Raw genomic sequence first — 27,214 nt, 5'->3', positions numbered from 1 at the left:
TGGGCTACTGTATTTTTCTGGAGTAAGGCTAAAAACTGATCTGATTCCCTTCACTAAATATTTGTATTGTTACCTCAATGGAATATTATCAAATGCTTCTACTCATTGATCATCGGCATTTAATTGACTTTCTTCTCAAACTTTCAGTTCCTCTATATTCACAACAGATGCTCTCACTTCCTCCCACTTTGTAGAAACTAAATGAGTAAAACAAGAGAAACATTAAATTACTATTCTCCAAGAGTTTTTCAGTGCATTTACTCACTCTCTTCTTCTTCCTTACTATATCAGAAGAAAACCTGTACCTGTTCTAAGATTAAGTCTTACACTTGTGTATATTATTCCATTCCCTCTCACTTCTTTCCCCTCCAAGACTTTACTGGAACACTCATGTTCTCTCTAACAAGAAATAATCAATATCTCCCTCTTTTCCTTCTTCTTACAAATATTATCAAACTTTCCCAAAATGATTTTTATAATTATCTAATTTTTATTGATATCTTTTGTTTTCACTATTATGTTTCTGAAATATATCCTTCCCTTTTCCTCCTATTCAGCTAGCCATCCTTTATAACAAAGATTTAAAAAGAAAAATAAAAAGTAGTTTCATAAAACTAACCAACTTCTGATAGTATTTATAATGTTCCATAGCCCCTTCCCACCTTTGCAAAAAAGTGATTCATTTTCTTAACTCTATTCTGTTGCCAAAATTTATTACTATATTTATTAAGCAGTTTTGTTTACTTGGGATTTCTTCAATTTATGGCTACAGCATGCCATGTATCATAATTCTCTGAGTTAATAATGTTATTATTATCTGAATAAATATAAATTATGTTACGTAATAACTACAAAATTTATTATAATTCTCTTCTCTAAATTAAGAATAATTGTCTAAATTCTTCATAATTATTATTTCTTGTGCCACAGTAATGTTCCTATTACATTAAAATATCACAATGTTTAACCATCCCCCAAAGAATGCCTACTTAAGTTTATAGTTCTTTGCTCTCATAAAAATTACTGCTAGGAATATTTTTTTTTCATTTTTCAGTCATGTCTAACTTTTCATGACCTCATTTGGGGTTTTCTTTCCAAAGATACCAGAGTGGGTTTGCCATTTCCATCTCTAGCTTCTTTTTAAAGATGAGGAAACTGAGGCAAACAAGTTTAAGTAACTTGCACAGGACCACACAATTAATAAATATCTGAAGACAGATTTGTACTCAGGGAGATAAATCTTCCTGTCTCCAGGTCTGGTACTCTATTCACTACATGCTTCTAGCTGCCCCTATTAGGCATATTTAACAATCCTTTAAAAATAAATAAATAAATAAATAAAAGAGACATAGCAGATACAATGCGAGATTTGGAATCAGGAAGACCCATCTTTGTGAATTCAAATCTGACCTTGGACACTTGTTAGCTATGTGACCAATGGGCAAGCTACTTAATCCTATCTATCTCAATTCCTGATCTGTAACATGAACTGGAGTAGGAAATGGCAAACTACTCCAGTTTCTTTGCCAGGAAAACACAAATGAGGTCAAGAAGTGTCAGGCCTGTCTGAAACAACTCATCAACAACAACAAAACCAAAACCAAAAAGAACACTTCTCTTTTAGACTTCCTATCCTACTAAGAAACCTTCTTTCCTCAGGAAAAAGGCTATACTCTTTTCCAGGGTATTCCAGCATACCAACCCATGTCTTATGTACCATTAGGAACACATCCTTCCCATTTCCACTGTCACTATTCTTAGACTACCTACCAAGACTACAATAATAGCCTTCTAACTCAGGTCTCTATTTCTACTCTCTTCCCTCCCATCTGTATTTCACTTTTCAGTCAATTTAATCTTCCTTGTGCGCACATCTGAACATGACACTTCTCAAAATCCTTAAGTAGATCCCTCCCTCTTATTAAAGTCCAATTCCCTTGTCTAGAATTAGAATCCATTGGAAAACTGATGCTTCCTAAATTTTCTAGCTTAATTTGGGAAGACCCAAAACCAAAATTTCATTCTAAAAACAGTACTATCAGCCAGAATGGATTTATCATAACTTAGCACACACTTAATGAAAACTTAATACCTTACTGGTATTGTTCCCATGTGTCTGGAATGTTGTTTTACTTCTCACTCCACCCCTCTCTCCACCTTTTGAAATCTTGCCCATCCTTTAAGGTCCTGCCCAAATCTTATCTTCTCCAAAAAGCCTTCACTGATCCTTCCTCATTGCAGATGGAAATACACTTTCCTACTTCTCTTATGTTCTTATTTTCCTTTTCTTTCCTGCGTTATAATTATTATAGGGATAAAGGAAGAAATTTCCTCTTGCTTTTGGCCCTGCAATATACAATTTCTAAGACAATAATATATATATCTATTTACCACTAATTACTAATTTATAATAATTGTATGATAAGCTGTTGAGTGAGATAGGCTATCCTGATTCTTATATTCAATTCAAATTTACAAATATTTATTAAAGTCTATCATGTGCGAGACTAAGAATATAGTATCTTCTGAAATGTCTGTTCCAAAAGCAACAATCTTCCCTTCATCTTAAATCTTTTCTTCTCCCATTCCCTCTATCTATAAGCTTTTACTAAAATCTGGCTTCCCCCTTGACAGTTTTTCTGACAATTCTTTCCAGCACTAGCTAACTCTTTACTTATTCTCCTCAGCTCACTAGTCAAGCAAGGGGGTTGGAATACTCCTTGCTCCTCAATGCCACTCCCAGGTTCTCCCTTTTTTCCATCTCTCATCAATCTCTTTTCTTTTGAGGTTCACACTATTCATCTTTACCATCCAATGAGAATCGTGGTAGTTATTGTCTATAGGCCCCCAAATCACTTCCTTCCTTATGCAATGAGCTTAATATCTAGTTCACTATTTCTCCCTCAACAACTACCCTCATGCAGACTGGTTCTCCCTCAAATATCTAAACCACTTAGTCCCACAACCTACTTATCTCTCATAAGCTATTCCCCCACCCCACCTCAGCCACACACAAAGATGATCATAACCTGAATCTTGCCATCACTCACAAATGTACCACCAAGTTTATAAGGATATGATTTAGTTCCTCCACAATGTATCAGGTTGTGGGTTGCTGAACAAACCTCTAGCAGAAGTTAAACATTATTTGGTATTTCTAAATGGTCTTTTGTATAACAAGTTTTTGGGGAAAAGGAGCTTAACTGCCAATTTTAAACTAAGGCCTAATTTCTGAAGCCTATAAGAGGTACAGTGGAAGCATATTTCCTTCTGAATCTCTAAATATTATTAAACATTAGAGATGCAGTCCATCCTATTTAGAAATGTGAATTTTTCTTTTCCAGTTTCAAAAACATCCAGTTTTTTTTTTTTCATGACATATCAGGGAGTAATTTTATATTAGGTTGCATGCAATTTTGTTCACAAGAAACAGTAAATAGGTTAAAAAAAAAAACAGCACTAGTTCATGATAACCCCTAAGTTACAACACTCCCTATCACCTACTTCCACAAGCTTTACCAGTTCTTTTTCAAGGTAAAGTGCCATTTACTATTTATCTTCTAGTGTAGCATGAATTGTGAGAAGAATAAAAATGGTCACCACTTTCTGTCATGATCTCCCAAGAACAAGAGTTCAATCTGCCCAACTTGTGAAAGACTTTCAATATCCATAGGAACTAAGGAGCAGGCTAAACAACATCCTGATCCCTTAACTATTTATTGTAGCAGTCATGTATTTCTTAAATATTTAAGTACCAATTTGATTAGGTTCCTAAATTCCATCACTGATAATGTTTTTGATTGTTATGCTCCTGACTCAATTTTTTTCTGTAAGCCCTATGACTTTTATAGTTAGATTTTTGGTGATATTTAGAAACTCATATCATATTATAGCAGAACTTACTATGTTTGAGAGGGAAAACAGAATTCTAACACATTATATTCTTTGGAGATAAGAGAATAAAGAATCAAATTTCCATCTACAATCCTTTTCTTATTCCCCTCAAAGTAAAAATAGTTTCTCTCAAAAAGGGGAGGACCAAATTCTAAAGATGTCTGTACATGTCACCCATGAGATTCTTCTACTCAAATATTCTAAAGGATGTTATCTCTTCAATTTCAAGGCAAACTTCAGCCATGAACATCACAATTCATCTGTGCTTGCCTAATCTCTGTCATTTTTCTCCATGGCTTCCCTTATGTTTGCCCTAGGGTGGGGTCTGCCTTGAAGCCTCCTATTTTCTTCTGATACATTAGTAAAGAATATAAAAAAGTTTTAACTAACAATCTTGCATAGTTATCATATCTCTTTCTACTCTACATTAAGTAAATGAAGTGATTTTTTAAAAATTAAAAACAAAAAGTTTCTCAAATATTTTTTCTCAGCCAATTTGACCTTAAACCTGTACAGTTTGGGCTAATTTTTAAGGTTACTCTCTATTTCTGCAACTGAAAAAATTTTCCTAACTCTGGCTATTTGCCTATGGGTTGACTTCACAGTCCTGCTCTACATTCAGAACAACAAATCTGTAAGACCCAGGCCTTTTAGTCCCTATACACCCCTGGACTGATTCTATAATCCCAAGCTTAAAAATAATTCATTGTTTCTCCATAGATTTCTTGATCAATATTACATGAGGATTCCATTCCTCAATCTTAAGTATCTATTTCAGAAACTTAAAATATACAGCATCCTTCTATTTTACCACATTTTCTAGTTTCCATTACAACCTGAAATATGCTAGCAGGCAACTAATTTGGTCATGGCCTTGACAGAAACCCCATTTACTAGATTAGTTGTTTGGGGGAATATGTTGTGTTTCAGCCTTTTAGTTTTTATATTTTGTTGTTTTCTTATGCAGTAATTTACTTGTGTTTTAAACATTCCAATTTTCAAATAGTCTTTTTTCATAAAATATTCATCTCATATTAAGCTATTAATTCTTCTCTCAAATATTTAATTTAGAACTTTATTTTCATATTCTCTCAAGAGATCTTATTTTGTTTATAACACCATTTTCTAACTCTTGCTTCATTTCTTTCAGAAATTCTAGTTGCCCTTTGACCAAACTATGTTTCCATTTAAGGATTTGTTTATAGATGTTATGAATTGGTTTCCTTCTGGGTTTATCTTAGACATTGCTGGTTCTATAATATTTAATTAATATCATTGTCTTTTGCTTGATTATTCATTAATACTCTGGGTTAGGACTAATCTCTGAGTCCTTCTAGAAGGGCAATTGGACCTCATTTGGTCCTTACCTGAATTATCTTTATTATCTATATTAACTTTGTTCTCAAAGATCTCTAGGCACTGGGATCTTTGTTTTTTAAGTATCTCAAAAGCATTTCAAGCTAACAAGCTGCTTTCAGTACCATTAGAAGTCTGCTCTAAAATATGGCCTATTGCAACAATTTTCCAATTTGACCTTTGCACACTTTGGACATAAATTTAGGACCTGAGTGACTCTGATGCAGGCCTATCTCTGGTTAGTGTTATACTAGACAGAGGCTGGCCCTAACCCCTGCCAATTCCCAGAGGTTCTATAGGTTCAGCGCTGCAGAACTACAGGCTCTATCAACAAGTATCTATTAAATAACTGCTAAATATTACTTACTATGGATATAAGTACAAAAAATTGAATATCCTCTTCCTCCCTTACCTAAATTTTCATGGTAGGCATGACAAGGACATATAAAAATAAATGCAGGACAAATACAGAGTTAATAAATACAAATATATACAAAGTCACTCAATATAATACAATTTGAAATGGAGGGATTAATATTATGAAGAATCATTAATGGCTTCATGAAGAAGATGGTACTTGTGTTATGTTTTAAAGGAGAGAAATTTTATGAGATAGAGCTAAGAAGTGAGTTTATTTCAGTTATTCAGTATAGCATGGGCAAAATCATAGAAAGATTAATTAATTGGGATGATTAGAGAAACTGAAAGGAGGCTAATTTGGCTGAATGAAAGGAGGAAAACCAATGTCCAGTGAGGCTGAATATATAGGCTGGGCCCAGGAAGAACAGAGTAATATTATCCTTTTGTCCTAGTAAGAAATAATCCCTAAAGTTGGCTGAATAAGAGAGTCACGTGGCCAGATATGTGTTTAAGAAAAATTGCTTTGGTAGATGTATGTAGGATATACTGAATAGTGAGAGAGATTGGAGGAATAAAGATCAATTAGGAAATGACTATAATAATCCAGAAAATTATGTGAATTCCTTATCCAGCAAAGTAAATGGAAAGCTCAGATAAATAGAATAAAGAGGAAATTTAAGATTGCATTAAGTAGTGTCATGAAAATGAAGAGAGAGAGCAACCATGGTCAAACACATTAAATGCAACAGAAATGTCAAAAAGAATAAAGAACAAAAAAGTCCATCAGATTTGGAAATTGAGAAATCATCGATAACTTTAGAAAGAGTCATTTTTGTTGAGTATTAACATTGGAAACAAGAATGCAAAGGGGTTAAGAGTTACAATAGAAGAAATGGAGGAATCACTTCTCCACAAACTAGACCTCACAAAGTTGTGGATAACTTTTTCAAGGAGATATAAAATGATAGCTTGAGAGGACAGAGTCTAGTGAAAATTTTAGAGTCCAGAACTGAGTGTATATATACATATAAGGGCCCAAGAGTAGGAACTGACAAAGGGAAGTTGAAGATTTAAGAGAGGTAGAATAATTGAAGATGCAATATGTTTAAAAAAAAAAAGAGGAGAGAATAAGATTAAGTTCACATATAAGTTCATATGATCTTCATAAGGAGAAGGGCCAACTCTTTGTTATAAACTACAGAAAAGAAAGAGTAGAAGATTATGTTAAGAAGACAGATCACATTGAATGACCTCCATATTTTCAATAGAATAAGAGATAATTTCTTCAGCTGAGATGGGAGAAGAACGAAAGTACAGGAGGCTTGATAAGGGAAAAATAGAATAACTTCTGTAGGGAACAATACAAGGAAGTAGGGGTAAACAAAAAGGATTGTCTTTTAGTGAGGTGAGGTCCTAACTTCTTTACCTGGTTACTCGGTTTTAGGTCCCAGTTATGGTCCCTGGGCCAGGATCCAAGTTTTTTTTTGGTAGTACTAGACAACAAAAGCTTGCCCTTGGTATATACTCTGGCAAGAGAGTACTAATAAAAATCAATTAGGAAATGATTATAATAATCCAGAAAATTATGTGAATTCCTTATCCAGCAAAGTAAATGGAAAGCTCAGATAAATAGAATAAAGAGGAAAATCAAGATTGCAACAAGTAGTATCATGAAAATGAAGAGAGAGAACAGCCATGGTCAAACACATTAAATGCAACAGAAATGTCAAAAAGAATAAAGAGCAAAAAAGTCCATCAGATTTGGAAATTGAGAAATCATCGATAACTTTAGAAAGAGTCATTTTTGTTGACTCAACAAGAGCTCAAGAGAGAACTGGAAGGTTCTGAGTTCACTGTTCAGGCTCAGTGTTATACAGCTGTCATCTCTCCCTTGTATACCCTACTCCAGGACATAACTATATCCCCAGTTCTATCTCAATTCAGGGCTTCAGTTTGGACCCCTCTTCTGTGCTCAGAGGCCTCTGGTTCTCTTCCTGTGATAACCTGAGCTAGGAAAAAACGATCCCCTCAGATTTCTCCTCAGATTTCCCAATCACCACTCAACCTAGTATTCCTCTTCTGTCTTTGATCAAGGACTTCTGGGAAGACATTCTGGATATGTGCTTTTTCACTCTGTCATCATTGCTAATTATAAATCAAAATTCTTCTCCTGCAAGATTTTTCTGCCCAATCTGTAACATAGAAAAACATTGGTTCTGAGCAGGAAGAATCGTCAGTATTATCTTCTCCCAAACCATAGATGGTGCTAAACTTTAGATAAGTATCTGTGATTCCATATTGTTGCATTTGTTTCTGTGGGATATGCTGCTATATATAAGTTTCAAGTAGCTAAACTTAGAAATAATGTGTGTGTGTATACACAAACACACACACACATATATATATATATATATATATATATATATATATATATATATATAAATTTCTTTTGAAAGTATTATTCTTTAAGGGATTTTGAAGGGATCAGTAGCTATTATCTTTCAGTGTGGGAAACCAATATATAGGCTCCTGAAGCTTGATTGAGGCTAATGGAATCACTGATAACTATTATTTAAACCCTAACACAGAATAAATGCACAATAGCTATAGAATATGTTAATTTGATGATAAATTGATCAACAACATCAAAATAGAAATTCCCTATCATAAATAGAAATGATCTCTTCTTTTCAACTCTCCTCTTCTACAATTGGTATTTACCCCATTAGTGTTCTGTATTCTTAGTTTTCATATCTTATCTTATCTTTCTTGTAAGCTCTGTAGAACCAAAATCCTCCTTTCATAAACTCAATGTTAAAAAGGACTCAGAGATCATCTTGTACAACCTGCACTTAAGCAAAAATCCTCTCTAAAATATAGCTTGTTTTTATGTTACTTTGTAACTTACTTTTATGTTACTTTGGAATCCTCCATTGTTCTTATATAGTAGGAACAATATAAACATGTTAGTCAAGATGATCTCCAATATTCCCTTAATTTAAAAAAGCAGAAAAAATATATCATGGCTTAATTAATTCTCTTACTACAGAACTTTGTGCCTCTGTATCAAGATTTTGAGAATTTTTTTACAAGGAACCTTTATATGAGAATCAGAGATAACTGGAATCGGCCAATCTGCAGTGTACCAGGGCCAACATTTGATATGATGGAACGAGTGACAGATGATTACAACTGGACATTTAGGTGAGTTAGTCTGGAAACATTGAGAGAAATCCTCAATTGAGAAGTTTGAAAGAAAATCCTTTTCGTTGCTATACACATACACATACAACATTAAACAAAGGAAGATTGAACCAGCTGTTCTGCTTTCAAGTCAGTTCATTCTCTCTTTTCCATATGTGGTCTATGGATGGTTTACTATGATTAAATAATCTACAGCACCTTGATTTATACTAAAATTGAAATTATTCCTATGCCTATATGTACTTTATGTACTGGTTTCAGGAAACAAATCCATCTGTGCATTCTCACCTAAGATTCCAATGATGGTCATAATTAAATCTCTTTAAAGATTATTTTGATTATAAAATTATTATTAATGATTATTAAAGATTATAAGCACATTCAGGAAAATTTAAGAGCTAGGTATTAATTCTTTTTTGCATAGAGGGTATTTTTTGTGCCTGAAAAATTGTTGAGCCTCTTGTTAAATTTTAATTATAGCCTCATTTTACCCATCACTGGAATGCAACATATTGTGGCAAAAAGAGAGTTTAGGGGAAAATAAAAAGAGCAACTATTCTTTAAATGATACTCTGAGTCATAATTGCAATGATTCCAAGTTTGAAATAGTCCAGAATTTGAATGTTGCCATATTTATCTGTTCCTGAAATGAAATGATTACCTTTTTCCCCCCTGCTCTGTCATTTATCCATTTTAGGTTTACTGGAAAAATTATCCAGGATGTCATTAATATGGGTTCTTACAATTATCTCGGCTTTGCAGAAAATAGTCATGAAAGTTTGACAACAGTAAGGAATTCATTAAAGAAATATGGAGTGGGTGTATGCAGCAGCAGACAGGAAATGGGTATGTACAACTTAAAATATGACTCAATGCTCTATTGCCTCTTGTCATCTTAGTGTCCCTCATCTACTTCAGAGTTGTGAGAATCATAAGCAAATATGCTTTCACAATGCAAAATACCGTGCAAACAAACACATTATTGATTATGTTTTTTAATAGCTTAGAGTAACAAAATACAAAAAAAGCAGAATTTCTCTGTCATTTTCACTTTTAACTAAAATAGCCTGTCTTATTAAGAGTTAAATATGTACAGAGGCAATTCCAGAACCTTTTACTATATTCATTGTTGTTAATAATAATAACAAATTTGGGTTTTCATGTGATTTTAGTTATCATATGAATATCATTACTAAAATATGTATAATATTTTAACCCCTTCCTACTATCCTCTGCAATCCAGTCAAACTCACCTTCTCTATTCTTCACATGTGAGAGTAATATAAACCATACTTCATCTCCATAACTGGTGCTGACACTCCCTTGCCTGGAATGTACTTTCTCTTCCCCCCATTTCAAAGATTTCTTTTTCTTTCTTTCCAATAGAGCATCCAAATTATCTTATCTGTAAAGCCTTTCTTGATTCTCTCAGATGCTAGTGTCTTCCCTCTCAAGCTCTGTAATATTTAACTCATTTGAATTTATTTGTATTTATATTTATTACATTTATACCTATACATGCACCTATTGTTTCCATTAGATGCAAGCTCCTTATGGGTAATCATTTATTAAATAATTGTCAACTAATTGCTTTAAGATTTGCAAAACAATTTATATATTGTTTCATATCATTCAAGTTTTTGTTTTTGTTTTGTTTTGTTTTACAAGACAATTAGGGTTAATTGACCTTGTCCAGGGTCACACAGATAAGAAGTATTAAGTGTCTGAGGCCAGATTTAAACTCAGATCCTTCTGATTCCAGGGTCAATGCTCTATCTACTACATCATCTAGCTGTCCCACATTATTCAATTTTCAAAACAATATTCTTAATATAGCCAAGAGAGGTGTTATCATTATACAGATGGGTAAACTGAGGATTCATATGTTAAGTAACTTCCCCGATATAATTGATAAATGAATGACAAAATTAAGATTATAATTCAGAATCCTCAAACTTTAATCCTACATCTATTTCAACACTTGTCCTATTAATAACACTCATGATAAAACACTCATAACACAATGCCTCTGTGATGTATTTATTGAATAGTCTAGAAAGGTTCAGGTTTATCCATGAACCCAGGTATAGCCTTTAAGGGATTTATCAGATTAATGAATATGAAACTCATGCATAAACCTTGAAGTTAAAGATTATTGACTACAAGGATTTCAATAGGTGAAGTAATCAAAGGCAGAAAGGTGATCCAATTTAGAGCACACTGGGCTTGGAATCAGGAAGGTTCATTTTTATGAGTTCAAATCCAGTTTCAGACACTAGTATGTGACACTTGGCAAGTCACTGAATCCTGTTTGTTTCAGTTCCTCCTTATCTGTAAAATGAAGTGGAGAAGAAAATGTCAAACTACTCCATCATCTTTGCCAAGAAAACCCAAAAATGTCTTTCTCACAAAAAGTAAGACATGACTAAAAGTGAATGAATAACATTAATCAAAAGTATACATAATATGTACCAACTAAAACTAAATTATATAACTATGTATACAGATAAAATGTGCATTTTAATGGGCACCACTGAGTGAAAAGGAGAGCAAAACCATGTTCATTCTATTTATTTTTCCACTGGTTTAATGTCATTTCCCAAAACATTCCCAGAATTTAATGTATTTTATACTAATTTAGTTAATTCTCCAAATGGCCACAAAGTTCATGTCAATAAAAATCAGTACAATTATAGTATTAACATAGAGTCAATATATATAAATATATATGTATATACATATACACATACATATATATCATAATATGAAGCTCTATCATGTTACTATTACTGATCAGATTTGTTTGAATAAATATATCTCCAATAGGAGTTTAGTCAAACTGCCAATAATAACTTTTAGCACACTATCTTAATATTCCATTTCAATTTACTTCTCCTTCTCCTAATCTATTAGAGTATATTCAATATTCTCTAAACTAAAATTTGGCAAACCCATTGAAAAATTGGCTCTTTTCATTTTAAATTTCTACTAAAACAGACTAGATTTTGAAGATTAAAAAGTAGGTAATTATTCTGCTTGTCACCACTAAATAAATGTCTTTCCAAATTCATTTTATTAATCATTCTCCAGGATTCTGAGATCCAGTTAAACTGGCCTCTACATTTCCTGTCTCTGTACCTTTGTACTAGCCATTTCCCAGGCTTTCTCACCTCTTTTTCTTCAAGATACAACTCAAACACCACTGTCTATATAAAGCCTTCCCTGATTTTCTCAACAATTTCTTCTCAAACTACCTTGCATTTAATTATTTTGCATTTATTTTTACATTATCTTTATATTTATTTCATATTTAAGGTGTCCCAAAAATCTTAGTGCAGTTTTAAGTTAGAATAGCTTTGGGAACTATTCTAACTTAAAACTGTTCTAAGATTTTTGGGTTTTATTATATTCCTCAAAGTTTCAAGAAATATTATTTCATGGGATATTTAGTCATCACATATTGTAGTATTAATGATAATCATTTGCAAAAATAATAAAAAACACTATGGAAAATTATCAGTTACCAGTTCCCATCATCAATTGCCAAGAACAAAATGGTAAATAAATTCTATGAAGAACCATATAAGACTTGCCAAATTAAATAAGTATTATCTAATGTTCGGTGACTTTTAACCTAAATGTGGGGAAAAGGATATAAAGAAATATATGGAAAAATATGGCTCTAGAAGGGAAAAAAAAGACAGACCAAAGAATTGTAGCTTATACTAAAGCCATATTCATCTCTATATCATGAACATTTTCCTCTATAAAAAAAAAAAAAGACTTGATAGGCAATGGACATATAAACCATCAATAACGTAACAGCAAATGAAAACTACTGCATTTTAATGTACAGGAAAAGATTCATAATGGATATGGAAATTATTTCTTAGTCATCTGTCTATGCACTAACTGTCCTAAGATTACAATTCCTAATAAACAAGAAGAAAGATGAGTCATGAGAACAAGATTTGATATACAATTAATATTATTCAATCCATAAAAGACCCTAGTCAACAAACATTCTACTTACTTGCCAAAGACAAATGATTGGCAAGTGTAATGCTGAATTAAAATATAAATTTATTTATAAAATCTTATGAAGAAGTATGATAGTCAATTATGAACAACATCTTACAAAGTTGAAAAAGCAATGTAGAGCAAATATAAAAAATCTTGGCAAGATATAAACTAAGCAAATTAATGTGAATGACATTCAAGGATGAAAACAAAAAAGAGAATTGTAAAACAAAACAAGAAAATGAAAAAAAAAATTGCCAAAAAATAAAAATACAACAAACTGCTTTTTTTCCATCAAGGACAGTGAAACTACCACATTTGGAACCTATCCCATGGAATAATATTTCTTGAAACTTTGAGTAATATAATAAAACCCAAAAATCTTAGAACAGTTTTAAGTTAGAATAAGCTATTCTAACTTAAAACTGCACTAAGATTTTTGGGACACCTTAAATATGAAATAAATAGATTCCAAATAAAGCAAATGAAAAAAGAATAAAGACAAAAAAGCTATATTATTAGATCATGTATTCACAGAGAATATTGGTACTGAAGTGCTATAATTGTGAGCACATTGAAAGACCAATACACAAGATACCTGAGGGAGTTGAGATATTAAAAGCCCTGAGTAAAAAAGCCCTGACACCCCCCAAAAAAGTAACTAAGAACACCAACAACAGATGTATATACCTACTTTCTCATTTATTAAAAATCTTTGAGGGGTCATCTATACATGAATTGAGAGAGTTACTAATGACATTACTAGTAAGGGATAAGCAGGCCTTTACAAATAACATTCCACAAGAATCCATATCTTTACCATCTCACAACTAACCAAAAGTGTAGAGAATATCAAATTTCATTGTGCTTATGTGTTGATTACAAAAATGCATTCAACTTAGTAGACAAAATACCTTATAGATTCTTGTAGTACAAGCTGTCTCCTATTTAAGTATCATTTAGAATTCCCCAGAGACGTAAAAAGACAATAATCCTATTCAATAACCTTCTGATAATACATATCGGGGAAGATAAAAACAGAGATGTATGCATGATAAAAATATCATCTCTGTGACAGAAGAGTCAAAATGCATAATCCAATTCGAGGAAGGATTCTTCATTAATGAAGTCATCTAGGTGTTTCTGTTTTGGATGACATTTCTATCAATTCCCAAAATATAGCAGAACCATTCTGAAATATCTGAATTTATTCAAAGGAGTTTGGTCTTTCTATCTACACAATGCATGAAAAGTATCTATGGCTACCGATTTCAATATACACCTGAGCATGTCCAAGATTTTATCAGGGACAGACAATAAATAATGTGAGCTAAACCCAAAGTTGAAGAGAGTGATCTAAATTACTTTTGGGAAAGCTGCAAAGCACTTTTATTAACACTCAAGCTTTCCATAAAAGCAAAAGGCTCATATTTTCAAAACAAACATTTTACTAGTGATATGTATGGCATCGAGGCCTGGAACATCACCTCCTTTAAAGAACAAAAATTAACCATTACTCAGAGGACAAAGGAAAGAAATATGAGTAGGCTGTAACATATAAATATGTAAACAATATAAAATTCTAACAAATGGAAGTAGTAACATCAAGGAATTGTATAACAGAAAAGATAGGCTAGTCACATGGCATAGTCAGAGTCTGTATCACTGTGTGAGAAGAAAATGTTGTGACCTTTTGGGAGGACAAGGTTGAGAGTCATATAATCAATAAATACATATTTATTAAGTCCCTACTATATACCAGACACTGTATCAAGTGCAAGGAACACAAAAAAGGAAAATATATTCCCTGTATCAAGAAGCTTACAATATAATGAGGGAAATAACATATACGTATATGTATGTACAGCAATATATATATATGTATATATACAGATATAGATACATAAACACAGAGAATGAATAAGTAGAGATGGATTACTACCTTCATCATAGTAGAGAATTCCTAAATCTATGAGGTTAAATATCCACTTGAGTATTTGAGTATATAAAAGCACTTTGAAAACTATTACTACATAAAATATATTTTGTTTATGTTGTTATTCCTTTCCAATTTTGAATATTAAATTGCCTTGTCATATGACTCCAGACTATGTTATTATTATTATCATTTTTTTGCAAGGAAATTAGGGTTAAGTGACTTGCCAGGGTCACATAGCTAGGAAATATTAGGAGTTTTAGATTGGATTTGAACTCAAGTCCTCCTGACTCCAGGACTAGTATTCCATCTAGCTGTTCCTAGGCTATGCTATAATGAAATAAATTATACATTGAGGCTTTAAGCAAATTCACTATGAAGACACAAAGTAGTAGGAGGCCATTGTGTTACTCTAGAAGTTTGTTATCAATGCTACTCACAGCACGGCATGCCAATGCTTATCTTGTTGTATATAAACTAAAATGTACTAGCAGGTATAAATTTATAAAGATGCCATAATGTCCTATTGTACACAATATTTTTAATAATATCTTTTTATTTTCAAAATACATGCAGATAGTATTCAAGATTCATCCTTGCAAAACCTTGTGCTTCAAATTTTTTCTTCCTCCTTTCCTCCCACCCCATTCCATTGATAGCAAATAATTCAATATATGTCAAATAGGTACAATTCTTCTCTAAATATTTCCACATTTATTATCTGCACAAGAAAAATTGGATCAAAAAGGAAAAAATAGAAAACAAAAGTAAGGAAACATCAACAAAAAAAGGTAAAAATACTATGTTATGACCCACATTCAGTCCTCACAGTTCTCTCTGGATGCAGATGGCTCTCTCCATCACAAGTCTATTCAAATTAGCCTGAATCACCTCATTGTTGAAAAGAGCCATGTCCACCAGAATTGATCATCACATAATCTTCTTATCACTGTGTACAATGTTCTCTTGGTTCTACTCACTTCACTTAGCATCAGTTTGTGTAAGTCTCCCCAGGCTTCTCTGAAATCATTCTGCTGATCATTTCTTATAGAACAATAATATTCCATTACATTCATATACCATAACTTATTCAGCCATTCTCCAATTGATGGGCTTAATTTCCAGGTCCTTGCCGCAACAAAAAAGGGCTGCCACAAATATTTTTTTCATATGTGGGTCCTTTTCCCTTTTTTAATGATCTCTGTGGGATACAGGTCCAGTAGAGACACTGCTGAATCAAAGGGGATGCACAGTTTGATAACTCTGTGCTTAGTTCCAAATTGCTCTCCCGAATTATTGGATTAATTCACAACTCCACCAACAATGTATTAAGGTCCCAGTTTTCCCATATCCCCTCCAATATTTATCATTATCTTTTCCTGTCATCTTAGCCAATCTGAGAGGTGTGTATGTAATATTTAAGGAAGGATGTGATAAGCTAGAATGCACCCAGAGGACTTCAATATGCTATTTTGAAATAGCTTGAGTTAAAGATACATGGGTAATGAAGGAACTGAAAAAGATGATCTTTGAGGTTATTTCCAATACTTAATCTATGAGTCAGTAACTTTATGTTTAACCCTAAGAAGAAACGCATTTGGGAAGTTGATGGCTATTTTCAAGAAACTAAAGAGCTGTCATACCAAAAAGCTGAGATTTGTTCTATTTCAATGAATGGAAACTATAAAGATAGAATTTAGGTTTGATTTCGGGGAGACATCCTAATAATCAGAAAAGGACTGCCTTCAGAAGTGTTGGGTTGCCTTCTCTTTACTATTCAAAGAAAAATTGAATAATCCTTTATTAGTATGTTATAGAGGGCATTCTTTTTTAGTTATATGTTGGACTAAGTGGCCACCAAGGTCTTTTCCCAATTAGATTTCTATAATGCATCATTTTTTTCTAGTTTCAGTTTAAAAATTTGCATCCAAGTATTTTTGCCATTATACAGACTGTCCTCCATACTTAGAATTCATTCCCTCCTCACCTCTGCATCATGAAATTGCTAGCTCCCTTCAAAGTTTATGTCCAGTTTTAGCATCTATATAAGACTTTTTCTGATTCTGCTCCTTCCCCCATGATGTGCCTCTTTTACCCAATAACCTTATCAAGATTTTTTGAACACTGCCTTTGTCATCTAGTGTATTAAATGTTAGTTCTCCCTCCTAATTTATATCATTTGCATATCAGATAAACATATCTTATTTACCTTTATCCGATTATTGATAAAGTATATCAAACAACAAATAATCAAGCACAAATTCCTGATGTATTCCACTAAAATTAGCCTTCCAAGTTGAAAATAGTTTAGCATAACACACAAATATATTAACAGTAATATTTTAACCTACTTTGTCACTCTATGTTCTAGATAATATTTATTCATTTATACTTATATAAATAGATATAAATACAATATTTTGTATCTTTTATATATTCTTGCCTATTATATACTATTATTTCACCCTTTTGGACACAGAATCAAAATTTTAAGATAGAGCAAAATAATAGGAGACAATGATAAACTATTCTCAGTTGTCTCAAAGTAAACCATAAAGCAGCTATATTATAGTATTTAGAAAGCAAATGAACTTTTTTTTGGAATCCAAAATGTATGCTACAAACCTGTCAGTCAGATATGGAGAAATCCTAATGTCCTTTAATACATATATGTTGTTTCTATATCTTCCTTTCAAATGAAAAATGTAACATATTTTATCTTCCTTAGGTAATATTGATAAACATGAAGAATTGGAGAATCTGGTAGCCCAGTTTTTGGGAGTAGAAGCTGCTATGGTGTTTGGGATGGGCTTTGCTACCAACTCAATGAATATTCCAGCATTGGTTGGAAAAGTAAGAATTCATATGGTGCATTATTATTTTGAAGAAATATAGCTTTTACTACTTTTAGCTATACTAATGTGATTTCCATTCTGTGAGAATAGTGGGCCCATTTACTCCTTTAGTAAATATAGCTGGTCTTCAAAATAACTTTTGGTTCCAAATTACCAGAATACAAAACTGTTGGCTTCTATCTGGGTGATAAGTCAGCAATAAATAACAAGACTTTACTCAATCTTCCATGCCTCTAAACCATGGTATAAATTGCCTAACTAAGCAAAAGACTTCGAAAAATGGTGGGAAATAACTGGAAAGTAAGGAGGTATCCACAAATTTGGGAGTAGCATAAAATATAGCAGATAAATTTAATGAAAAATTAATTACGGTCTCATAAGAAATAATGTAAGGGATAATTTCTAAGAAAGCAAGACGACTTATATGAGCTGTTACAAGGTGAAATGAACAGAGCCAGGATTCTAAAAGACACTAACAAAGATTACCTACCACCAGAGAGGTGATACTCAGTATGCCAAATGAGAGAGTCATTTTTGTTTTTGTTTTTTTACGTAAAAATATACTATTTTAATAGCAAAATATGACAGAACTGTTCTTCATCCAATATCCAATTATTTTACATAGCAAATATCTGTAGAAATAAAACTAGTTCTCAACTTAGAGTGCCTTTTCCTTATGATTTTTTAAAATTTAATAATAGCTTTTTATTTTCAAAATAAATGCAAAAATACTTTTCAACATTCACCCTTGAAAAATCTTGTGTTCCAAATTTTTCTCCCTCTCCTAGACAGCAAGTAATCCAATATAGGTAAAACATGTGCACTTCTTCTAAACATATTTTCACAGTTAGAGTGATAGATTTTTGGACATGGTCACTGTGGAAATTTATTTTTCTTTACTTTGTATATTTATCACAGAGATTTTTTTTTCCCCTTTCTCAGTGGGGGAAGAAAAATGGCAATTAAATAAATGCTTATTGATTAGAAAATAAATGTTAATCTTAAAAATTTATTTTGTAAGTAATCATCTACAAATATTAACTTTAGCCAAAAAATTGGCCCATCCCTCTTAACTGGGGACATTCTAATGCTTCACCAGAAAATGATTCTTTATCTTAAAAACATGTTCATCTGTTAAGTATGTTAAGACTGATAAACTCCCAAGAATACTCTGCAAGAGTTAAGAATATATTTGAGATCAGACCTGGGCAAGGTATCTGTGAGCCCTAGAAAAGGTTTATAAAATGTACTTCCTATGTTCCTGTCCACTGAGGCTTTAAGGCTTCACTGCAAAAGAAGAAAATGGACATCACAAAATAAATACTATGATGCAGAAAGCAAAATTTTCTGCTAAAAGCATGTGCATCTCAGCAGCTACCATCTTCTAATCCTGGCCATGCTAAAGACTTCACAAAATGAAGTTTTATTGGTATATGATTCAGAGTAACACACAATAAGTAGATACTGAGGGGAAAAGCTTTCTAAAATACTCTATTACTAAATGAGCATACCCAGAAGCATGAACAAAGAAAATTTTGGAAAAGATAGAATTCCTCAAGATACTCTTGTCAAATATTTTGGGCAAATACCAACTATTCTTGACAGAGACAAAGGGGTTAACTCAGAAGATGTGTTTCAATTTTTCCCAGTTTCTGTGTAAAATAGCAAGAAGACAAAAGTATACATAACTTTCACTAAAGCTGTACTAGGTTTTCATATTATTAATAATCATAGAATTATAACATTTAAAAGCTCTCTTAAAAAGATTCTTCCCATTATCTAAAGGCATAGTCTTCCCCTTAAAACATTCCAAAGAATTTAGCTTAATGTTAAAAATCTCTAGAGAAAGGGACATTGCAACCTTCTTAGATAATTTAATGTAATTTTAAATAGCTCTTTCTAAATCAGTTTAATTCTTCATGTTGCAGCTTAAAGGTACTGCTTACTGAGGTCATCATTATTGCCTTTACAACATAAGTCAAAAGAATCCTAAAATGTGTCACAACTGTCATTCATGTACTTGAAATATTGTCTAGGTAAATCAGCTTATTTTAAGATTATCTGTACTCAAAGTCTTGCCCACAAAGACATTCAAGTCAGTTGGTGGTCTTTATAATGATGGACTAACTTGAGCCCTGATGCACTTAAATTTAGAAAGCCGATGTTCTAGTACCAACTCTGCCACTCAGTAATTGTTTCATCCCAGAGCAAGTAACTTAACCCCCTCTGGCACTTGGTTTCCTATCAATAAAATGACAAAGCTGACCTAAAAGATTTTTAATGACTCTTTCAAATTTAATGGTCTATGAGTTAATAGGATTTGGCTACCTTTGTCAATGATGTTTTCCCCTCACTAAAGGTATTCAAGCAAAAGATGAATGAATGATAGAAGGCTCTTGTTCAAGAGTGGATTGGAGTAGATAGGCTTCCAAAGCTTCTTCCAAATATAATTTTTTATCTTGATCCTGTTTTGTAATATCATGTTGATCATGTTTTTACCTTTCTTCACAGGGTTGTCTGATTTTAAGTGATGAATTAAATCATGCCTCTATTGTTCTTGGAGCCAGACTTTCAAGAGCAACAATATGGACCTACAAACACAACAGTAAGTACAAAAGGAATCATGCAAACTAAAGTATGGCCAACAGACATGTCCTTTGAACACAGAATTTTGTTTAGCCTTAAGAAGTTTTATATTTTTTAGTTCCTTCCAAAAATAGACTGAAAAAATTGAGTAGTTACAGGCTGCAAATCTGAAATTCAGCTACTACAACTGCCTTGAGGCTCCATAGTAACCTCAAGGCTGAAGCACCTTAAGCTTCCAAACACACATGTTACATAAATAAGCACCACAGTTGTTATCATTAGTCATCTTGTGGCAATGTGCTGAAGGAATTTTCTCTTAAGACCACATTTTAATTGTCCAGTGCTATAAATCTTCCTGAACTCTTACTAGGAATTGGAAAATTTTTGATGTTTGTTAAATTTTTATGATACAATATGAAGGAAAATATTTTCTTACTTGACATATACTTCTAAGAATAGATATATGTGTATGTATGTATGTATATATTTATATATGTATGTATATATGTATATATTTATATTTATATATATATTTATATTTATAAATATATATATATGTATATATATATATATATATATATACATATATATATATATATTTAGGGCAGCTAGATGGCACGGTGGATAGAGCACTAGCCCTGAAGTCAGGAGGACCTGAGTTCAAATCTGACCTCAGACATTTAACACTTCCTAGCTGTCTGACCCTGGACAAGTCACTTAACTCCAATTGCTTCAGGAAAAAAAAAAAAAGGATATATACATCTATGTATCTGTATGTATATGTGCCTCTCAATAGACATACATTGAAATGAACATATTTAGGCTAAGGGTACACTGCTTATAATGTGACAGAGTCCTATTTCTTCTTTGGATTGTTATAAGCGGGGAATGTGATGTAGCAGAAATAGTATTATACTAGGAGTTAAGTGTCCTCAACTTTTTGTCCTGGTTCTATCCCCAACCTACCTGATCAGACTCCATCTCTCTAAGTCTTGGATTCCTTATGTATAAATGATAGTTCAATAAATTAACTCTGAGATTTGTTTCAAATGAGATTCTATGAAATTTTAATATTTTCCACATGTATCCAATCCTAATTAAGTTCCCAACCAATACATACTTCTGAATTTCCCTTTTTGTTCTCTCCTTTTCTTCTGTTTCCTTCATCCTTTTCTGTCCTCTTAACTTTCTTGGCTTCTCTCCAATTCCACTGCCATGAAAAGCAACTCAAGAGGGTTTACAGGTGATTCAAAAGTTAAAAAATAAAGTAAAAAAAGCTCAGAACTTTTCCTAAGTCAAGCATCAAAAAGACAATAAGTAATATTTCAATAAGATTGTGAATCCTTGTTCATTATGAATTAGATGAAAGATTGTTGCCTAAATAGAAAGTCGGTTTGGTTCATGACCAAATCAATTTATTTTGTAAAAGTTGCCCCACACCTGCCCAAATACCAAGAAGCAGCCACAGTAGTTAGAGGATACTTTTGAGTCCTTTCTTACTAGCTATATGTCGGGAAAGTAACAACTTGTATAGACTCAAGTTTATCATCCCTAAACTGAGGATAATAATAGTATTTACTTCACTGTTAAGAGAATGAAATTCTCTTATTTATAATGTGCTTTTCAAACCTTACAATTCTAAGTAAATATTAGCTATAAACATTAAATGCATATATAACTACACTGGAGGGAAACCCTCTACTGACTTTTTTACCTGGAAATTTTATACATTTTAAGACAATGAAATATTAACACCAATCAACTCTCAATACTCACAACAATCTAACAGAGGTAACAGCCCACGAATATGATCCATGAAGAAATTCAATTGCCACCTACAAAACAAAATCAAACATTTATTTTCAATTCATTGTTTAGTTTTATCAACTGAAGTAGTTGGTAGATTGTTGTCCCCCCAAAAAGATTTCATTTTTACCATATTTTATAAGTAAAAAGTTTATCATCAATATCTAATGAATCCATTAGCATTTTATGAAATAATAGTATTCCCTTTACCAATGCAGAATGGAATTCACTTGTACCTTCTTATCCTAGGTGATTCCCATCCATATTTTACACAGCTCTTCTACAGAGGATGTATCCAATGCACTCAAAACTTTCTTCTAATTCTCTTAATAATTCAGTGATATTCCTTTGTAGTATTCAGACCATCTACCTGCAAAATCCACATTCTAATTACATTCCTGGTCCTTCTACATGTGTCTGATAATGTCTTTTATATTCTTCTGCAAACTAAACTCATCACTGGTAATACCCAGCAGCCTACTAATACTTACAATGCATTTTTCCATTATTTTAGGAACACCTGAGATTTTGTTTCTTCTATGATCATACTGTTCTATAATTAATATCCACACCTAGTATAATCAGGAAGATATCAGTGTTTAAAGGAAAATATTTGTGATAAAAGGCCACATATAAGATCCCTCATGTGCTATAAAATTTCATGATTTTGAATCAGTCGAATCTATTCAAATCTGGATTTATATTATTAACCATCAGCATCATCAACAATTTAGCATAAGAGCAAAAAACACTGTGATAAGATACATTCTAGGCTCTCAAAAAAGACAGGATATATGCATATAGCATATGCAGAATAGTAAATGAGGAGTGTAGGCAATAAGTACTGCATGAAAAGCTCAGAGATAGGATATAGCAAAAAAAAAAAAAAAAAAAGATAAAAGAGGTCATCGAAAGGAGATAGTTATGATTGATAGCAAGGAGATAAAAGAATATGCCAATGAGAACCAAAGAACATTACAATACTCCATAGTTTAGTAGAATGATAAAAGACAGATTCTAATCTTGAGGAACCCATTTTGTACTTTGAGCTACCTCATTCTACCTGAAGCAGTTACCTGTAGATAAAGTACTGCACCTGGAATGAGGAAAACCTAAATTCAAATCCAGTTTCAGACATATACTATCTGTGTGACCTTGGGCAAATCACCTAACCTTAGTCTAACTAAGTTTTCCAATCTATAAAATAAGTACACTGAATTTGCAAAGTGTTATAAGGTTCAAAGATATATTTGTAAAGCACTTTTTAAACAAAGTGCACATAAACTCTAGTTATTATTATTATTTGGAATATATAGGGTTTTTTATCTTTTTTGCATAGAAGTCATTTCAGGGCTTTCATGTGGCTAACAATTTCCACATGTCATAATGTATTTTGAAAATATTTGAGGAAGAACCACACAATGAATCAGAATTTTAAGAGTACATGGTACCCTATGGAAACCTAAAATTATTAGCAGACATTTGAAATCTTCAGTGTACTTAATTGAGTCAGATGGTCTAAACTCATGAAAGAAGTTGGAATGTTATGAATCGTTTGCCAGGAATATATTTTGTAAAATATATCTAACTATTGATATAATTCATCATCTGTAAATAGACTAAATTATTTTGTGCAATTGGATCGTATCCTAACATATGAAAAAGAAATTCACTGTGCTTACTGCAATGGTACTATCGGTTTTCTAATGACAGAACTGAATTCAGTTTTATGTTGTTTAACTTCATACCAGCAATTTACAACAGTACTCTATACATAATCTCTAGCATTAGTTACTATTCCTTGTTTTTAGTTTCCACGTCTTATTTTTTCTTCTCATTAGCCACAAGAAACCAACATTTAAGCTTTTAAACTTCTTTGTAGATATTCCTGGAACAACTCTAAGATAATCATCCTTCTTAAGGTATCATGAGGATTAACATAATACTGGTACAAGTACTTAACATTATTATTATTAAAAATCCCTTGCAGATGTTAACATGTGTTTGTTGCAACTGTAGAATCCCATCAGGACTCAAAAATATAAACTGTAATCTCCTGAATTACTAGGGCTCTCTAACTCAAACACTGAAGCTTTGTGTAACAAGTGCCTTAGATTCAGATATGAAACTGACCAGAAACCAACCTTGGTTGTAGTATGCAAGTCTTGTGAAGATATGGATATTTTCCATCTCTGACTTGTATAATTCAAAGAGGTCATCTAATTCATCCTCCTTACAAGAGGAATACCCTTTGTGGTAACAGAATAAAAACACAGAGAGTTTGTGTCTGTATGTGGGGGGATTTTGGGGAGGGGAGAGGTTAATATTCAAATAAAAATAAAATACACACCTGGAAACTCTCATTATGGGTTAAAAACTTCCCCTATAATATTTTTAAAATTCATTTATTGCACAAAATACAAAATAAGAAAAAAAGAATAGAAAAAAGAAACAGAAAAGGAATTAAAAAAAAAAAGACAAAATAGAATGTTGTCATATGCCCAGCAAAATAAAGGATTCAAAATAAATAACAATAAATTTCCATTTCAAGAAAGCATATAATGATAGAATTTATATTCATGAGTATTTATCTTTGCTTTATTCAACTCTGCCCTAATCTTTCTTTTGAGCTCCCTAATTACTGATGTCAATCTTAAACATATTTCCATGTAAAAAACATAAGCAATTTGATCCTGTTAAGTTCCTCAAAATTAATCTTTGATATTGGCTCTCTTATATGTTAAATTTTCTATTAAGTTCAGGTTTGGTTAAGAGAAAGTCCCCAAAATGTGCAAATTCATTGAATGTCCTATTTTTTCATTCAACATAATACATAATTTTGCTGAATATGATATTTTTGGCCATACGCCTAGTTCTTTTGATTACTGGTATATATTATTCCAGGATCTGAGGTCTTTTATTGTGATTGCTAATAAGCCCTACATAATTCTAACTGTAGCTCCAGCATATTTGAATTGTTTTTTTTTTTCCTTGTTTCTTGCAAATTTTTCTCTCTAATCTGGGGGCTTTTTAATTTTGTAATAATATTCCTATGTATTTTTCACAAAGGATCTCTTTAATGTAGTGATTGGTGGATTTTTTTCTATCTCTACTTTCCCTTCATGTTCTATCACTCCCAGATAATTTTCTTGGATTATTTCTTCCATTATTGTGTCAGGGCTTTCAAATAGTCCTATATTTTCTTATGGTCTTATATTTTCTCTTCTTGACATTCTATGTTATTTTCTTATAAGATGTTTCATATTCTGTTCTATTTTTTTCATTCTTTATATTTTGTTTTGTTATTTCTTGGTCTCTGGTAGCTTCACTGCTTTGTCTTACCCAGTTCTAATTTTCAAGGAATGATTTTCTTCTTTAAGATTATATCTCCTTTTCTAGTTGGTTGACTTTTTTTCCATAATCTTCTTGTTTTTCTTGGATGGTTTTTATTTTTATTTTTTAGTTTTTACTCAATCTCTCTCATTTGATTTTTGAAGTCTATTTTTGAGTTCTATAAATTATTTCTGGCAGGGAACCATTTCCATTACTTGTTGGGGTAGAAGAAACTTTTTTTTTTTTTTGCTTCAGTGACCTCTTCTGAAGATAAACCCCAATCTTTCTTGTTCTCATAGTTCTCATAGTAAGTTTCTATGGTTCTATGGTTCTTTTTTTTGCCAGTTCATTTTTTTCAAATGAGAAATATTATTATAAGCACCTCTAATCATGCAGTAAGTAGGGGGAAATGCCTCTAGCTTCACTTCAGCTCTCCTTCCTGATCTGGAACCCCAAACTAAGGGCTCCACTCTCCTCCAAGTGCTGAAATCAGTTGTATTTCTGCCTGAGCTGAGGCTCAGGCTAAATCCAGCTACCCATGGGGTCCGCACTTGTGTTTCTGGTGGAGCTAGATCTGAGATGTTTGTACTTCACACTGGTTAATCTCCGGGCTGGGGTCTTTCTTCTGTTCTTCTTGGATTATCCCAATAGGACCCCTGTTCTGCCTCAAGTCTTCTTGGTTTTTGCTTTTCCATGTTCACCCTGAGGTGCGGATTTGTTCTGTTTGTAGGGGAAATGTGGACAACTCGAAATTTACTTATTTATTCCACCATCTTCTCAGAATCCTCCTTTCCCTATAATTTAAGCTACTGAAATTTCTCTCCCTTGCCTCTAAAATATTCAGAAATATCAGAGCAATTAGCATCCTATCTTAAGACCCTATCACTAGAAAGTTTTTAAGAAAAATAATGAATTTACTTTGGGTAGCATTCTTTGAAACATAACTAAATAATAACCTTGCATTTTTAAAAAATGTAGTAACTTTTTAAACCAGTAGTAAAAACTGTTCCCAAATCTTGAACAGGTTTCTAGTTTTAGTTTCTAGTTCTCTTCCAATACAAAAAGATTTGCTATAAATATTTTTGTAGTTGTGGAAATTTTTCCTGATTTCTTTGGGGTATATGACTAATAGCAATATTTCTAGGTCAAAGAGTAAGCAGACCAAGGGTGCTCTGATGCATAGTTCCAAAATGCTTTCAAGAATGGAGAGACCAATTCATAACAGTTTGTTAGGCTATCTTTGTCTTCATGTGGTCCAAAAACTGACATATTCTTTTTTATTGTCAAATTCATGAATCTGATAACTATGAAGTGGAACCTAAAAAGTGTTTTAATCTGTATTTTTTTTAATAATTATTGATTTGGAGCATTTTATTTCCATTTCCAACTGGTAGCTTGAATTTCTACCTTTGAGAATTTCCTGTTCACATATACATATATATGCATAGGTGTGCACATGTATAGGTGTGCATGTACACATGTGTGGAGCATGTTTTTATATACATGTGTACATATGTACATGTATTTCCACACACATGCATGTGCACTATGTACATGCATATCTATGTCAAAGGGATTGATAGAAACAACATGTGCCAGTAAAGTCAAACATCACCACTATTATCTTGAGTTCATTTCTTCTCAAATCCTGACGGGACAAACCCAAGAGTGCTATTCCCAAGAACTTGGGGCATAACAAAGCTTCAAGCCCAATGCCCTCAGACACCATCCTGTGAAAATGCAGCCTAAAAATTTCTTCAAGAGCCCCAGAAAATAAAACTTCTTATGCTTTAACATAAAAAGATATAATTTTATCAGTGGAAATTACAATTAAGAAGTAGAATTATTGTTTACCTTGCATTGC

At 32.4% G+C, this 27,214-nt stretch overlaps 1 protein-coding gene across 1 annotated transcript in view; it reads left to right on the top strand.

Moving 5' to 3' along the window:
• SPTLC3 (serine palmitoyltransferase long chain base subunit 3) overlaps nucleotides 1–27,214 on the top strand; it is a 188,834-nt gene that overhangs the window by 45,278 nt on the left and 116,342 nt on the right. Inside the window, exons 3-6 of the mRNA XM_003758184.3 lie at nucleotides 8,660–8,814; nucleotides 9,512–9,660; nucleotides 17,499–17,623; nucleotides 20,137–20,230. Coding sequence (XP_003758232.1) covers nucleotides 8,660–8,814; nucleotides 9,512–9,660; nucleotides 17,499–17,623; nucleotides 20,137–20,230 — 523 coding nt within the window. The remainder of the gene's footprint in view (nucleotides 1–8,659; nucleotides 8,815–9,511; nucleotides 9,661–17,498; nucleotides 17,624–20,136; nucleotides 20,231–27,214) is intronic.

This window comes from Sarcophilus harrisii, chromosome 2 (genome assembly GCF_902635505.1).
Source record: "Sarcophilus harrisii chromosome 2, mSarHar1.11, whole genome shotgun sequence".
NCBI lineage: Eukaryota > Metazoa > Chordata > Mammalia > Dasyuromorphia > Dasyuridae > Sarcophilus > Sarcophilus harrisii.
Note: the sequence above shows the minus strand (reverse complement) of the source record. Positions and strands in the feature narration are given on the sequence as shown.